Source organism: Neofelis nebulosa, chromosome 17 (assembly GCF_028018385.1).
Source record: "Neofelis nebulosa isolate mNeoNeb1 chromosome 17, mNeoNeb1.pri, whole genome shotgun sequence".
Lineage (NCBI taxonomy): Eukaryota > Metazoa > Chordata > Mammalia > Carnivora > Felidae > Neofelis > Neofelis nebulosa.
Window position 1 is genome coordinate 38,413,428 of NC_080798.1, and position 17,594 is coordinate 38,431,021.

The window sequence follows — 17,594 nt, forward strand, 5'->3', positions numbered from 1 at the left end:
AGTGGAAGAGGGGTAAAGAATGGGTTCAAACTACAAAAACAACCATAAAACAAGTAACAAGGGGGCAATAAGTATATACCTATCAATTATTACTTTTAATGTAAATGAATTAAATGTTCTAACAGAAATATGGTAACAGAATGGATTAAAAAAAAAAAAGCAAACTCATCTATATGTTGCCTACAAGAGACTCATTTCAAACATAAAGACACATGCATATAGAAAGTGAAGGGATGGAAAACATTTATTTTCCAAAGGAAAGTAAAGGGAAATCTGCGTTTAGCAATGCTTATATTAGACAAAACACTTTACAACATGCTATATAATCATAAAGGGAACAATCCAGTAAGAAGATATAACTATTGTAAATATTTATGCACCCAACATGAGAGCACCAAATACATAAAGCAGTAACAAACATAAAGGAAGTAATCATTAGTAATACAATAATAGTAGAGAACTTTAATGCCACCACTTACATCAATGGATAGATCATCCAAGCAGAAAATCAACAGGGAAACAGTGTCTTTGAATGACATATTGGAGGAGATGATTAAACAGATATATTCCGAAACTTATATCATCAAATAGCAGAATACATATTTATTTCAACCGACTGAGCCACCCAGGCGCCCTTAATACATATTTATTTCAGATGCACATGGAATTTTCTCCAAAATAGATCACCTATTAGGCCACCAAACAGTTTCAACAAATTCAAAAAGACTGAAGTCATACCATCTTTTCTGACCACAATGATAAGAAACTAGAAATGAACCGCAAGAAAAAAATCTAGAGAACACAAATTCATGGAGGTTAAATAACATGCTACTAAACAGTGGATGAGCCAACCAAGGAGTCATAGAGGAAATAAAAAAATACAGAGAGACAAATGAGAATGAGAACATAATGGTCCAAATCTTTGGGATGAAGGAAACCTATTTTAAGAAGGAAGTTTATAGCAATACAGGCCTACCCCAAGAAGCAAGAAAAATTTCAAACAACCTAACCTTACACCTAAAGGAGCTAGAAAAAGAAAACTGAAGACCAGTAGAAGGAAGGGAATAATGAAATTAGAGCAGAAATAACCAAATAGAAACTAAAAAACAAAACAAAAAAACAGCATCAGTGAATTCAGCAACTGGTTCTTTGAAAACAACAAAATTGATAAATATTTAGTTAGACTCATAAAAACAAGGGGGAGAAGAGACCCAAAATAAAAAATCTGAAATGAAAGAGAATAAATGATCAATACCTATCACCTCCCAAAAATCAATCAGGAAGAAATAGTAAATATGAGCTGGATGATTAGCAGCAATGAAATTTAATCAGTAATCAAAACAACTCCCAATAAACAGAAGTCCAGGACCAGATGACTTCACAGGTAAAAGCTACCAAACATCTAAAGAGTTACTACCTATTTTTCTCAAACTATTCTGAAAAACATAAAAGTTTCTAAGTTCATTCTATGAGGCCAGAATTACCCTGATACCAAAACCAGAGAGAGACAATACTAAAAAAAGATAACTACAGGACAGTATCTCTGATGAACATAGATGCAAAATCCCTCAACAAAATATTAGCCAACTATATCCAATAATGCATAAAAAACTCATTCACCACCATCAAGTGGGATTTATACCTGGGATGCAAGGGTGGATCAGTATTTGCAGGTCAGTCAACATGGAATATCACATCAGCAAGTGAAAAAGTAAAACCATACGATCATTTCAATAGATGCAGAAAAAGAACTTGACCAAGTACATCCATTCATGATGGAAACCATCAACATATAGTGGGGTTAGAGGGAACCTATCTTAACATTATGAAAAACCCTCAGCCAATATCATACTCAATGGTAAAAAACAGATATCCCCCTAAGATTAGGAACAAGAGAAGAATGTCCACTCTCACCACATTTACTGGAAGTCCTACTTATGGCAACCAAGAAAGAAAAGGCATCTGAATTGGTAAGGAAGAAGCAAAACTTCCACTCTTTGCAGCAGACATGATACTAGATATAGAAAATTCTTAAAGACTACATCAAAAACCACTAGAACTGATTAATTCACTAAGGTTGCAGGATACAAAAATCAATATACAGAAGGGCTTCTGCATTTTTATACTCTAATAATGAAGGAGAAAAAATAGAAATTAAGAGAAAAATCCCATTTAAAGAAAATAAAATACTTAAGAATTAAGTTAACCAAGGAGTTGGAAGATCTGTGCCCTTAAAACTAGAAAACATTGAAGGAAGACATTGAAAACAACACATAAGAAATTAGGAAGATATCCATGCTCATGGACAGGAACAACAAATATGTTACAATGTCCATTCTGCACAAAGCAGTCTACAGATTTAATGCATTTCCTATCAAGATACCAACATTTTTCATAGAACTAGGACAAATAATCCTTAAGTTTGTATGGAACCACACAAGACACCAAAGAGCCAAAGCAGTCTTGAAAAAGAACAAAACATGAAGTATCACGATCCCAGATTTCAAGATATACTACAAAGGTGTAGTAATCAAAACACTATGGTACTGGTACAAAAATAGACACATGTATCAATAGAACAGAAGAGAAAACCCAGAAATAAACTCCTCATTATATTGCCAATTAATCTTCAATAAAGGAGCAAGAATATGCAATGGGAAAATGACAATCTCTTCAACAAATGATGTTAAAAAAAATACAACAAAAAACTGGACAGCCACATGCAAAAGAATGAAACCAGACCACTTTTTACACCATACACAAAAATTAGCTCAAAATGGATTAAGGCCCTAATGTGAGACCTGAAACCATAAAAAGAGCAGAGGCAGTAACTGCTCTGACATGAGCTGTAGTAACCTTTTTGGAGATGTCACCCAAAGTAAGGAACACGATAGGAAAAATAAACTACTGGGACTCCATCAAAATAAAAAGCTTCTGTACAGCAGAGGAAATAACCAAGACTACTAAAAGGCAACCTAGTGTATGGAAGAATATATTTGCAAAGGACATATCCTGTAAACCGAAGTATGCAAAATATACAAAGAGCAGATACAAATCAACACACAAAAAACCCCAAACAATCTGATTAAAAAATGGGAAGAAAACAGCCACAGACATTTCTCCAAAGAAGACATACAGATGCTTTACAGACTCATGAAAAGATGCTCAGCATCACTCATCATCAGAAAGATGCAAATCAAAACCAGTCTCCCCTCACACCTGCCAGAATGACTAAAATCAAAAGCACAAGAAACAACAAGCATTAGCAAGGCCATGGAGAAAAGTAATCCCCGTGTATTGCTGGTGGGAATGTAAGCTGGTTCGGCCACTGTAGAAAAGAGTATGGAAGTTCCTCAAAAAATTACAAATAGAACTACAATATGATCCAGTAATTCCACTGCTTGCTATTTAGCCAAGGAATACAAAAACATTAATTCAAAAAGATACATGCAACCCTATGTTTATAGCAGTATTATTTATGATTGCCAAATTATGGAAGCAGCACAAATGTCCATTGATGGATGGATAAAGAAGATGGGGTAAATATGTGCAATGGAATATTAGTAATTTATATCTATAATCTGTTATAAAAAAAGATTTTTTATATGTTGCAATGTTGCCACTTGCAACAACATGCATGGGTCTAGAGAGTATAATGCTAAGTGAAATAGGTCAGAGAAAGACGAAATATGATTTCACCCATATGTGTAATTGAAGAAACCAAACAAATGAACAAAGGGAAAAAAACACACATGAACAATCCAAAAAAAAAAAAACAAAAACAGACTCTTAATTATAGAGGACAAACATGGCTACCAGAGGGGAGGTGTGTGGGAGGATGGGTGAAATAGATGAATGGGATTAAAGAGTCCACATATCTCGATAAGCACTATGTATATAATTGTTGAATCTTTATATTGTATACCTGAAACTAATATAACACTGTATGTTAACTATACTGGTATTAAAAACAAAAACTCCATCATAGCCCTATTCTTCCCCCTTCATTCTCTCCATCTCAGGCTCTCCATTCCAATCGCCTAACCTCCTAAACCTGAATCCTAATATTCTGCACCCTATCTCTTATTTCAATATTTTAATGTAGATGATGGGCTCTCTGACACAGAATAAGGTAATTCCCTTGCTCTGTCATCAAAAGGCAACCAAAATTTGATTCATTTAATTTTCCAACCATATCTTCTTTTCTCTCTTGATTTCCCTCATCACCAGAAGATATTCTAAGCTCTTCGCTTGATCAAGATGTTTGTTAATTGTGAGATCTCTCACAAAAAGCCTGATGAAAATATACCTCCTCCAAGGAATCCTCCCAGAGAACATGGTCTTTCCTGTCCAATGGAGAAATCTCACCCTGCTCCCAATTACAAGCTTTTTAGTAAATGATATGTTAGAGTTTCAAATGCATGCCTGAGGGAAAAGTTCTTTGCTTTAGATGCACTATTAAGGCTCAAAGAGAAATGAGTCACGTCTTACTGCGTTCCAAGTGCCCAATTCTTAACACAGTAGGTTCCCATGGAATCCTTGCTGAAATGAGCTGGGCCCTATCTGCTCTAGGTATTTGTTTACTTTTGAAACATTATAAAAATACTACCGATTGTCTTGAGGATATGAAAGCATTATGTTTTGGCATGACTTTGTGAATTCTGGCTATGTAGTCCTGGAGTGGTCATTTCACATCTCAGAGGATATCCTCTCCACTCTTTCTTTTTAAGTTTATTTTTTTAATTTTGAGATAGATTGTGCAAGCTGGGGAGGGGCAGAGAGAGACAGGAGAGAGAGAGTCCCAAGCAGGTTCTCTGCTGTCAGTGCTCGACACAGGGCTCGATCCCACAAACCGTTGAGATCATGCGTGACCTAAGCTGAAATCAAGAGTCAGACACTTAACTGACTGAGCCACCCAGGCACCACCTCCTCTCCATTCTTTAATGGGGTTCTGTAGGGCTCAAACAAAACAACTCTTGTGAAACATTCAACACAATACCTGGCCCCAACTTTGGTGCTAAAATGATGTTTCTTTGCTTTTAGTTGATTTGAGTTTGTGGGTACATAGAATGGATAGTCATAAAAGGAGCAAGCATAACACATCCTTGTTACGAACAGCATAACCTCTGACCTTGGCCATCACATGTGGTGGATCCTTGTACTAGAGACTCCAGGAACCAGAAATCATCACTAGTATAAGGGTACAGCGTGATTAATGCCTTGCCACCCCAAATGATATGTAAGCAAGTTATCAGAATTTAAATGTCTACTGTTTGGCTGAAGGGTCACCTGAACCTAACTGAAATGCTAGGTGGGTGGGGGGTGGATAAAGATGGAATTGGTGCCTATTTTTAGCCCCAGTTTCTAAGCTTTGGATTAGGGATTCCTGTAATCAGAAAAAGCGCTGCATTTTCATTCTTGGCTTTACTGCTTTGTAACCTGCTTCCAGTTGTTCAATACAGATCAGATTAAATGATAAATGGGCTTGTTGGGTAATGAAGTGTGGGCTGGCATTATTCAGGGCTTGCCTCAAGGCTCTCAGAAGGGAAGAGAAATAAAGTTTCTTAGATCAGAAGCCTGGCTCCTTGGGGAAGGAGAGGGGATCCGATGCTCCTCTCTGCCAGCACCTTTCTCATGGTTTCTGACTCCTGAGATTGATTAATATTCTACGGGAATCCTTCTCTGTGAGCACAGTCAATGGCTCACAATTTTCATATAAGGGGAGCACAGTTCTTCTTGCCCTCTGTGTCTTAGCTTCAGTCACTGAGGAAAGCATAACTTTAGAAAATCCAGAAAGCCATAGGCCTGAGACCCGTAACCAGGAGCCCAGTGGGATATATTAAAGCAAAGATCCTTTTCACCAATCCATTAATAGTGGCTGTTTGGAGTCAGAACTCATCAGGGTACTCTACAGTAGTATTAACACATTGTTTCCTTTAATCATTCATTAATTTAGCAAATATTTATTGGAAGCACCAAGCATTATGGTAGGATCCCAGGACAAAACAGTGATCAATAATAAAACAATAATAACATGTTTCACAAGAGCAAGGGCTTCACCCATTTCTTCCTTTCGAGATGTATTCTCAAAGCCATAAGCAAATCGGTGGTTATTTATAATCCTTAACCTGTCATTTGAAGTAAAAGAGAATGGATCTGTGAGAACTTAGAACAAAGAAACCTGACCCAGTTTGAGTATCAGGAAATAGTAATAATAATAGTTAATGCTTGCATGAACACTCACATAGAAGTTCTTGTAGCATTATAAATGCACTAATAGATTTAGTATGCGTAATACAAATTGCTATTTAAGTTGAAATTCTAAAGACCCTGCAGTTAACCAGTTGATGGCTGTCAGAAATATTGTGTCTTATTGTTTCTCCCAAATAAGAAAGGTGTGGGAGCAAAAAATTCTGACTCACATGTAGTATAGTGAGGATTCTGGAAGAAAGGAAGGTAAGTACCTATGCCTAGGCTGCAGATCATTATTGCTTCCTGGTCACACCTATTGAGATTCGGCATCCAAGCATGAAATATATTTTAAAAAGAATAAAAAACAAATGGCCATAATATTTCCAACTCCTCCCATTAAGAGGTGACATTCTTGAAACTCTTGAACCTTTTGAACCTGCTCCTTGAACCTGCTCTTGGTATGTGACCTGTTCTGGCCGGTGTGGTAATAGCAAACTTGATACAGAGACTTGAAAAGTGCCTCTTCACCAATCTGCTGCTGCTCCTTGGAGCCCTGAGAGCAGCTCTGGAGATGCTGAGCTAGCCTATCAGAGCATCAGACACATGCGTAGCATGGTACAGTGGTGCCCTCTATGGCACCTGGTCTAACCAACCTTCTATATAGACAGGTGAGATCCACACAGACCATCTACCCCCAGACAAGCCAGCAGCTGACCAGAAAGACTAGCAAAGTCAGTTCAAACCCAAAGAACTACCCATCTGGCCCCATCAAACCAGGAGAAATACATGTTTATTATTTTAAGCTGCAGAGTTTAGGCACGGCTTATTCCACAGAGGTGAGTGGATACAAATCAGAGGGTTCATATAACCGCTTTGATCAACCCTTTCCCCCTAAGCCCAAGTGGCTGGGGAACAAAGTGGGGGAAGATGAGTGACCAACAGAATGTTTAGCTACAGGACAAAGGAGATGCCAGGGGATGTGAGAGGGGTAAGCACCAGGTTTAGTGTGGAGGAGGTGAAAGAAGAGCAGGGAGAAGGAAGGGGAAAGCCTGAGGGAGGGAAGACAACACTATTGAGGACTTACTATACACTGGTTTCTGACGTTCTTTTTCTGTATTATCTCATTTAACTCTCATAACAAACTTAAAATATAGCAACTGAAGCTTAAAGAGATTATATAACTTACTCAAGTCACACATAAAGCATACAATGCCCCAATATTTTGGCCATGACGATTTGACTCAAAGTTCACGTTTTTAACTAATAACCACTACCACCTGCTGTGAAAAGGGTGATAGCAATACCCTTGACCTCAGTCTGGAGTTAGAACTAGGGAGCTTTTCAAGTTGGGAACCTGGCCAGGACACTTTGAGCTGAGAGAGAAAAGGCAACACTCCTACTAGGTACACATCATTGTGAAAAATTATATTCCCCAAATAATCCCAAAATGACACTTCTGGAAAAAACTCACAATTTGGTAGATCCTCAGAATGAAGCTAGGTGGTTCTGCTCATGACAAGAAGACCTGTCTTGGGCATATCCTCTTTACTTGTATAATAATGATAAAAGTAAGTTTGCTTTATAATTATTGCTATAATAATCAATACTGCATTGTCATAATTATCAACACTTGACAACAGCCCTCCAACCAGTCCTTAAAGGTTCCCTTGCTTCAAGCTTATTCACTCCTTGCTTGCTGATCTTAACTTCATGGTTTGCAGGAGAACTAACCTGCTTCCCAGGAGATCCCGAAGTCCTCTGGTCGTGAGGGACAAAGGACCAGACTTTCCAGAAGATAAGGCCTGACTGCATTCAAAGACAGCAACCATGGACCAGTCTCCTCAAGAGACAACTTGTAGTTTTAATTACTGGTACAGGGGAGGAGTCTGAACTGCCTTATCAGGAGGCACCTGTTGCACTCGTGGGGCATCCTTTACTGCGAGACACCTGTGAGCCTTGATTACCAGCAGAGTAGCGGAATCTGGAAGACTTGCAAGGACAAATGATTAACTGCTGCACTAGCTTCTCCTGCACGTAGCCATCCTCATGATTTTCCACATCTTCCCTGTTGAAAACCCCATGCTTGGCCTGGACTGGGAGGATGGTCTTTGGGACTTTAGTCCGCCATCCTCCCCAGTTGCTGGCCTCCCACCTTGCCTTTCTCACCATCACCTGTCTTTTGAATTTGCCTTTAAGGCAGCAAGCAGCTGAACCTGGGTTCAGAACCGGTCCTCAACAATTTTACACTATGTTGGGCAGAATGTTAGCACTGAAATATGTTTACTCCTCATCATATATCTCTAAAGGTGCACCAATGCAGTCTCCATTTTATATGTAGGGACAGTGAGCCACAGAGAGAAGTACCTTGCCAACAGAGTGAGTGTGGCTAAGTGAAAAAGTAATCCAAGCAGCAGGACTTAGAAAACCAATCACTTAACTTCCCCCTTTCTCTCTTTGACTTCCAGACCGATAACTGCACTTCCTCCCCAAGTCCTTACAACATCTGTCCCAGAGAAACCAAAGCCTGAAGACAAATCAATCTAATACTATCTTATCTTTATAATCTGTTCATATATTTATATCTAAGGCCTTCTCCATCTCACACCACTCTATCTGCTATCCTCAAAGCTGCAAATGACCACTTATTTGCCCGAAGTGGCTAATTTTTTGTCACGTGCACCTAAAAAGCTTGAATTGCTGCTCGCTGCTTACCTTCTTTCTACCCTTTGTCTATAGGAAGAGTTATTGCTGAGGCTTGGGCAGGTGGTTTATAAAGAGAAACCAGGACAAGACAGGGATGGAAACCCCTCAGTTTTTGTTTAAGTTAGGACTAAGGGGCTGTTAGTCATAGTGACATCCTAAAGAAGCTCCTGGTTAAAACCCATATCTCTAGTCTCAATCTGCATGCTTTTCTAAGTAGATGAAAGCAAAAGGAGGGCAGAGATGAAAAAGATGGAGACGTTGTGGCAAGATGTTGGCAGAATGGATGCAGAACACAGAGGATATAGGGAGAAATTGCCAGGTCAATCTGCAAAGAACCAGAGTAGCTATATAGAACGTGGGCACTATAGCAGTTGAAAGAAAGCTGATGCGGGCTACCCACCGAATGATACTCATTTGGGCCTGAATCAGCATCTCCTTGGATGCAGAACGATGCTGACTCCAGTCCATCCCTCTGGATAATGATTGACTGGAGGATGACCCCTTTCCCAGGAACCTGTAGTTTCCCCATGACTTTCAAATATGTTATTTCCCAAATCCCTTCATTATCAATCTTGTTGTTAACAATAACCTTACAGCACCTGTATGCTTGTCTGAGGTCAGGGGACTATATTCTCAGATGGTTATATTGTTATGGCCTCCCTGATATTTGGGAGCTCTTTAACCACCCGTGCATGTGAATTTCACTGTCCACCTCAGGTTCCAGCACTCTTTCCCTTCTGTGAACGTTATCTAACTGAAAAATATGGCATCCCTTCATCTGCTTCCATCTAATCCTACACTAGGGAATGGCATTGATCTCAATGAAATTCTAGTTTCTATTATGCCACAGGGAAAAAAGAAACAGATGATATATATTGAACAGGACCTTGATATAAAATTTGAAGTCTTTAGTTCAAGCAGGCTCTGCAAAAATGTGCCTGCTTTCTTGTGAGTACCTTCCCTTAGCCACTGGCCAGTCTACCGTGCCTGAACCAAGGACAAGATAAAGGTCAGTGAACAAACTTATCCTATCAGTTGTGCGATGAAGAAACATAACCACACCTAGCAGTAATACGCAGACCATGACTACCAATTCTGTTGCTGCGGGGAGGAGATAGAGTAACACACAATATAAACCTAATACATAGTTTTAAATTAAGCTGTGATTCAAAGCCCAAGATTACAACTATATTAGCAATATTGTATATAATTTATTAATTTCTAGAGGCTGTAGATGGATTTTGAGCTAAGAGGTACAGTACTATCACTTTTAATTCAATTCTCACTACACCCAAGATTGCAAGAGACAATTATGATTCCCATTCCACAGATGAAAACACTGAGAATGGACAAGGAGAACGAGTTTGCCCAAGGTTATATGGCCAAGACACGGCCAGCACCAGGACTCAAGATTTCTCTGCACCATGAGCTACAAAGATATATTTTTCCTAAGTATCCTGGGTTGGACAAAGCAATTATTCTGGCAACTGGGCCCTATGCCAGGAAGAAACATTTCTTAAGTGCTATCAAACTAGTGTTTTCCCTGGGAGATTTAGCCGTCATTAGTGAAAAGCTTCATTTGCAATATTGTGTGCAGCCCACGGTAGTGGGCCAGAGCAATGCATTATCACTAACTCAAAGAGATTAATTTAATGGGCAATTATATGCTTCCTGCTTTAAAATACTTTCAGGTAACCAATAGTAGTGTGCTTCTGTAAATGCCAACTGCCAGCACCCAGGCACCCAGGGTCAGCGGGTTTCCCTACTTAACCACCTCACACAACCAGTTTCTCTGCTCTAAAACCGTCATTCAGTGCCTCTGAAATGCCTCTGCAGAGACTATTCTATGCAAGTGGATTCCCCCGCTGTCCCCCAATGTCCTTTATGTCTCCTACAGCTGTGTTGTTAATCACACTGTCCTCGTAGGCAGATCTTAGCATTCTGTCCAACCCAGAGGAACCCCGTGCGACATCTGATGGGCCTTAGGCCAAATCACAGCTCAGCGAAGTATCACCTAGTCACCAGATGAATGACAACAAAGACAGAAACAAACAAGGGAACACCTCAGCTTTCTGTGCCTTCATTCAAGGCATTTTTAGAGCCTAAGGCACCTCTGATTGGGGGGTAGACAGGACGGGGGGGGGGGGGGGGTTCCTGAACTGCCTGGAAATTGTGACACAGCACGTCCCGGCCAGACACCAGGGCTCTTTCATGTAGGTGATTCGGGTCAGTTGAGTACCATGTGGTCTTCATTGAAAAACACTGTCCCCTAAAATGTACAATTGTGTGCCTTCCTCAGTTTCCTCATCTGTAAAATGGTTATACACTTGCAGTCTGAACAGTCTCAGAGCTCTGCTTTGTGCGTTAGACAATACTCCTACCTTCGCTTAGAAGCGCTACAAGAGCAGGACCTGATCTTGTTCTTTCCTCCACTGAACCCCTGTCTGGACACCCTTCTGCTTGGCCGAGAGGAAATACTTCACTCACTTGCTTTGGCAAATGCTAGGCAATGTCAGAAGCTCAATTTAAGCCGGACGATGAAGGAAGATTTAACAGAGGTTTCTTCCATGGAAGGCACCTAAGAACATGTCATCTGCAGTTGAATGGCATGGGCACCATTCTCGCCTTCGTACCCCAACCCTTGACCTCTATGAAATTTTGGGTAAGTTACTTAACTGTGTTGAGTTTCCTTGTCTGAAAAATGCATACAGATGACCCTTAAACAATTCTGGGGTTTGGGGTGCCAACAATCCCCCAAATCTGCACAGTTGAAACTCCGTGTATAACTTTTGACTCTCCAAAAACTTAATTATATTTATATACTATAGGCTATAGTAATTTAGCCTACTATTGACCAGAGGTCTTACTGATAACATAAAGTTTATTAACATTTAGTTACTATGTTATATGTATTATATACCGTAGTCTTACGTTAAAGTAAGCTAGAGAAAAGAAAATGTTATTAAGAAAATAAGGAAGACAAAATACATTTACAGTACTGTAAGTGTATTTACTGGAAAAAAATCTGCATCTAAGTGGACCTGTGCAGTACAAAGCTGTGTGGTTCAGGGCTCAATTATATTAACAGTACCTACTTTCTCAGAGTGCTGTGAGAATTTAATGCGTGATAGGGCTTACCTAATACTTTTTCAGTGTTTAATTAGTCAGCTAAATTTACCTTAAACCTTCACCACTGTGGTAAATAGCAGCCGTGTGCTATAGTTGCAGACGATGGCATTGCTAGTAGCAGAAACACGCTCTAGCAGTCTAATCTCTTGTTAGCACATGGGCATCTAACTGCCAGCTCGTGTAATGAGAGGTGCCTGTTGATTGTGATGGCAAGCTAGATCTATCACCACAGAAATACTTGTGTACTATACACAATGAAGCATCTCAGCCTTGGTTAAGTGAATCTGACAGAGGATAAAGGACATCATCTCCATTCTCATTAAGAGATAAGAGAAGGACTTCCGTAAGATCCATTTTTTTTTTTTCAGCTTAATTTCATTTGTTTAAATCTTTGATGAGATGGCATTCTGAGAATAATTTTAAATTGTTCTCCCTGGAAAGAGTATTTCTTTATCTTTATTAAAACCTCAACTTTTAAGGTTCTGTTTTTCTGGGTGGCTTTAATCTTCAACTCATCCAAATACAATAAATCTCTAATTTTCTTTTTTTCCCCAAGACATGGTCTGTGGCTTCGGAAGATAAACATTACATGATGGGCTAAGTAATAAAACCAAGTCAAACAAGTTTTTAAGCCATTTTCATGTAATTCTAATTTTTCTGAAGCCTTCTGTGATCTTATTATTTATACTTCTTTTTATGTTTTAGGAAATAAAAGGCTTAATTGTACTTTAAAGTTCCTAAATTTATGCCCATCTCAGCTTTTATCTTTCGGCCAAAAATTAAAGTTCTCTTTGTACTTTCTTTCTTGCTGGTGCTAAGAAGGTTATAGGCAAACATTCCAAGAAAAGCAGACTGATATCTAAGTTAACAGTTTCACATTTCTTGAGATGTTTGACCTCCTGAATTAAACTTCCTTATAGGTCAAAATATGCCTATGTAGTTTGTTTAGTTTTCAATCTCCAGGTAAGATTTAATTAAGTAAAAGAGAGTGATATCTCTCATTATTTCAATAGAGTAATGTAAGTTGGGGTTATATATTTTAAATTGTATAATGTTCACAGACAAGGCAATATGGGCACAGCCATTCTGTATTTGTTCCCTACATGGAACCAACTGTAAACCTGAATCTGGGACATGTTTGAGTGGTTTATCTCAAGCCATGAAGAAAGTTTTATCTGGTCTAAACTTTGATATACTTTTGTAATTAGAGTATACTGTATTTATTAAAAAATAAGCTATATTGCTTTAAAAATGATCTTAACTAATTATCTTACTGGTACACATAACAACTTATTCTTTTTCATATTTATCATGATCCCTTTTTTAATATAATCATATGTTCATTAAAGGAGTTCCATCATTGCACTTTTCCACACCATCAACAGGGAACTGCTTGTAATTCCCAACACTCACCATCTTCTTCCTTACCCCTCAGTCTTTCTGTATGGATATCTCAGCAGATTTCAACTTACCCTTTCATATCCAGGTGCTTCGAGGAGCCATGAGAAGGAAAACCCCAAGATCACTAGGGATTTTGTCTCTTTTGCTGACTGCTATATCCCCAGCCACCAGTAGAGTGGTTGGCAAGTAGGATAGACTCAATAAATAGTTATTGAGTAAATGAACAAATTAATGCCATCTCAGACTTGGTCACCCTAGAGTTAACAGCTTATTTCCTTGCAGCAACTGCTATTGTGTCTGTCTTCTTACTTGTCTGTAATTCCTTGCAAACGAGTCTTTTGTTTCGTGATTGTCCCTGAAATGTTTCTTAACCACCCGCTCTGTATATTCGTTTATTTTTACTCCTTAGAATGAGTAACATAGATCCTTATAATTAGGACCTCCTTGATGAATATTAAGTAAAGGCATCCATCTCATAAAAAAAAAAAATGTCACGAATTAAGGCTAACTCAACTTGGTTGTATTCAATATGAGAAGGTTCTTTAAAAAGTAATTACTGCCAGCATAAAGAAAACTGTGATCCTTTAGAGAATTTTTATAAAGCCCTAAAGCAATATAAACTGTATACAGTTTTTCTCTGAGGCTTAAGGTAATAATGTGGCTTCAACATTGTAAATTATGAAAATTTCATGTTTGTACTTCTTTCTCTAGATGGGGTTAACATTTATTTATTTATTTTTTAATGTTTATTTACTTTTAAGAGAGAGAGAGCGAGAGAGCGAGAGAGCGAGAGAGCGAGAGAGAGAGAGAGAGAGAGCCAGCCAGGTAGGGGCAGAGAGGGAGAAAGAATCTGAAGCAGGCTCCAGGCTCCGAGCTGTCAGCACAAAGCCCGAGGCGGGGCTCGAACCCATGAACCATGAGATCATGACCTGAGCTGAAGTCAGAGGCTTAACCAACTGGGCCACCCAGGCGTAGATGGGGTTAACATTTCTGATGAACCAGTTACCAAGTAGTATCCTTGGTTTGCTTTATCCCTTAATGTTAGCGAAGGGTAACTGCTACCAGAATAACACACTGAGGAAGAGACTACTACTCCTTAGCCAGTAAAACACCAGAGTTTCCAGAGTTTATGCTCTCTCCAGAACCCTCCACTTGGTAGGGCTGAAGTTACGTATCAACCTGACTGCATGTCCTCTGCTTGCATTCAAGGAGGCTATAAAAAAAACAGATACGCCGCACTCTTACATCTTCACTTTTTCCACACAGTGTTATTGTTGGTTTACTTTTGTTCTGTTTGTCTTTTAACAAAGTTCCATGGGGAACATTTCCCCCATAACCCAGAACAAGGAAAAGTGGTGCCATCCTGATGTCATGGATGGCTCACTTGCACAAACAAATTAATCGTGTGTCTCAGAGATGTTTGCCCTGTCTTCACAAGAAACCATAGAGGAAATTTTAGAGAGAGTAGAGAGAAGATTTTAGGTCCCACATCCATTAACTGTCATCTATAAACTCTATATTGTATGTACGCCCAGGAATTTTTCTTAATGTTGATTTTTATTTCCTTACCCAGATTCCCAACTCATTCAAGAATTTGTCTCCCTTGAATCTGTGTGAACTGTAAAGGCCTTATCAGGTCCTTGATCGAAAGAAGGACATCAGATAATATGCAAAAGGTATTTTGTTTGGAAATAAGATGAATATTATGTTCTTTTGCATATTTTTGTGTAATAAAAATTGGTGAGGCAGAGTGCAAATTCTCTGAGACAGTGTAGCACAAAATTCCACCAGAGAGCTACTGCTTAGAGACCCAGTAATAGCGGCAGTATGTACAATCAAAGAAGCTGTGCTCACTAAAAACTGACTGAAAGACTAACATGTTATTTTAATAACCCTGGAACATCCTCTAAAAAAAAAAAAGCTTACATTTTCACATGTAATTTATGAAAACAATTATATTGAAGTTACAGTTTTAAATAATCTATGGTACCAAGTAAGATACATTAAACTCTTAAAAAAAACAAATATCATCTATAATTTTATCACTCCAAAATAATATGCATTGACAGTATAAAGTTTCCGTCTATATTTTGTCTGCATATGTGAATATGTATGTGTGTGGTTTAAATATGTGAATAATAGTATATATGTTCGGTCCATTTATTTAAATTATAGTGTGCAATACTTGAGTTCTATTTTTTACCTACCCTTTCACACTCTTTCTCCATATTTTAATATGCAAATCATTATTTAGTGGCTGAATAATAGATATATAAGAATATTTGGATATGAGAGTATTTCCTTCCCATATATATTGCAACCTTTGGTAATTTACCACTGGGCAAGTTATTTTTTGTTGAGACAATTCATTCAAAGGCTCCTTGGGAGCAATAATATAAGTTCCAATGCCAAAATATCTGATGCAAACAGGGACCATTTGTCATGTGATCACTAGGCATAAATTGAACCCAGTCACACAAGGAAGAAATTAAACCCAGGCACTTACTAATTTCGGTAGCAATGATTGTTATGTTGTGCCATACACTTAATTCTCTGTCAAGTGGTGTTGCCAGCGTAATTTTTCCATCATCCGCATTAATGTTGAATTGTCTCTCCAGGTCAGTGTGCCGGTCGATGGAAAACCTACAAAAGAGATACATCTGTAATCACTTCAATGTTTATATGATCCATATATTCCACAGCAGACCTTTAGTAATCCTGTGAGAGTCATAGTTGTGAAGTCAAATGGATTGGGAAACTCGGTGGCATCATAATTTGTAAAATAAAATGACCGAATGAGGCACAAGAAACTTAATAATTATTGTCCAAGGAGTAATTAGCTACCTATGCAACATGGAGGTCATAAACTGCCATCAGTTTCAATAGGTAGCATCTTCAAAAACGGATGCTGATGAAGAGTTAATTGCACAATCCATCACATTTATTGGACAGCTTATGATAATTAGCAGTTGCCACAAAATATCATATAAAACAATAAACTCAAGCCCAAATCAGGATGGTGCTAGGCAGCATGTCATTTACGGCAGTTCAAAGGAAATGTGTATTTATGTTAAACCCATATTTCACTAGACAACATGTATGTGTTATTATTATTGTTGCTGTTGGGTTGTTTTGTTTTCTTGACAAGTAAAGTGTATATTTAGGATTCCTGTTAGTTTCTTTCCATAGAAATAAGATGGTGGCTGATTATCTAGTAATCATTTTTGAGTCAGAAAAGATATTTCAGCAGCTTTATAACACTCGAGTCTCCAAAATTCACAATTTTAAATGCACAGGTTAGTAGCTCCTCTTTTTTTTTTTTAATATTTTTTTTAATGTTTATTTATTTTTGAGACAAGAGAGAGACAGAGCATGAATGGGGGAGGGGCAGAGAGAGAGGGAGACACAGAATCGGAAGCAGGCTCCAGCCTCTGAGCCATCAGCCCAGAGCCCGACGCGGGGCTCGAACTCACGAACCGTGAGATCGTGACCTGAGCTGAAGTCGGACGCTCAACCGACTGAGCCACCCAGGTGCCCCAGTAGCTCCTCTTTTGAGAAAACTCCTTCAGAGAAGACATTATTAAGGTATTATGTTTAAAGTTTATTTATTTTGAGAGAGAGAAAGAGAATGAGTGGGGGAGGGATAGAGAGAGGAAGAGACAGAATCCCAAGCAGGCCCCGTGCTCTCAGTGCAGATCCCGATGTGAGGCTTGAACCCATGAACTGTGAGATCATGACCTGAGCCAAGATCAAGAGCTGTAAGCTTAACCGACTCAACCATGCGGGTGCCGCTAAGGTATTTTGTATCTAGAACCAACTGCTTCTAAGGGATACTAGGCATCAAGATAATATAGTAATTATGATTTTTACAACATTTATTGCTATCCTCTTTATACACCAAGATCTGTGTTTTGGTTATAGAATGTTGAATTCAATAAGATAAAAGTCTTAAGGAACATAAGACATAGTTAGAAAAATTAACCCATAAATAAAGAGTGAAATAAACTAAAACAGGATGGAATGGAGACTGAAAAGAGGGTGTTGTAGACTGAATGTTTGTGCTGCCCCCAAATTCAGAGGTTAACATCCTAACTCCCAATATGATAGCATTTGGAAATGAGGACATTGAGGTTACGGTTAGATTAGGTCTGATGGGATTAATGACTTTA

The 17,594-nt window shown here is 38.6% G+C and overlaps 1 protein-coding gene across 5 annotated transcripts in view; it reads right to left on the reverse strand.

Annotated features, from left to right (window-relative positions):
* CDH8 (cadherin 8) overlaps positions 1 to 17,594 on the reverse strand; it is a 361,133-nt gene that overhangs the window by 123,720 nt on the left and 219,819 nt on the right. For all 5 annotated transcript variants that reach the window (XM_058706101.1, XM_058706098.1, XM_058706099.1 and 2 more), the window contains one exon: positions 15,932 to 16,068. In XM_058706101.1, the coding sequence (XP_058562084.1) occupies positions 15,932 to 16,068 (137 nt within the window). The remainder of the gene's footprint in view (positions 1 to 15,931; positions 16,069 to 17,594) is intronic.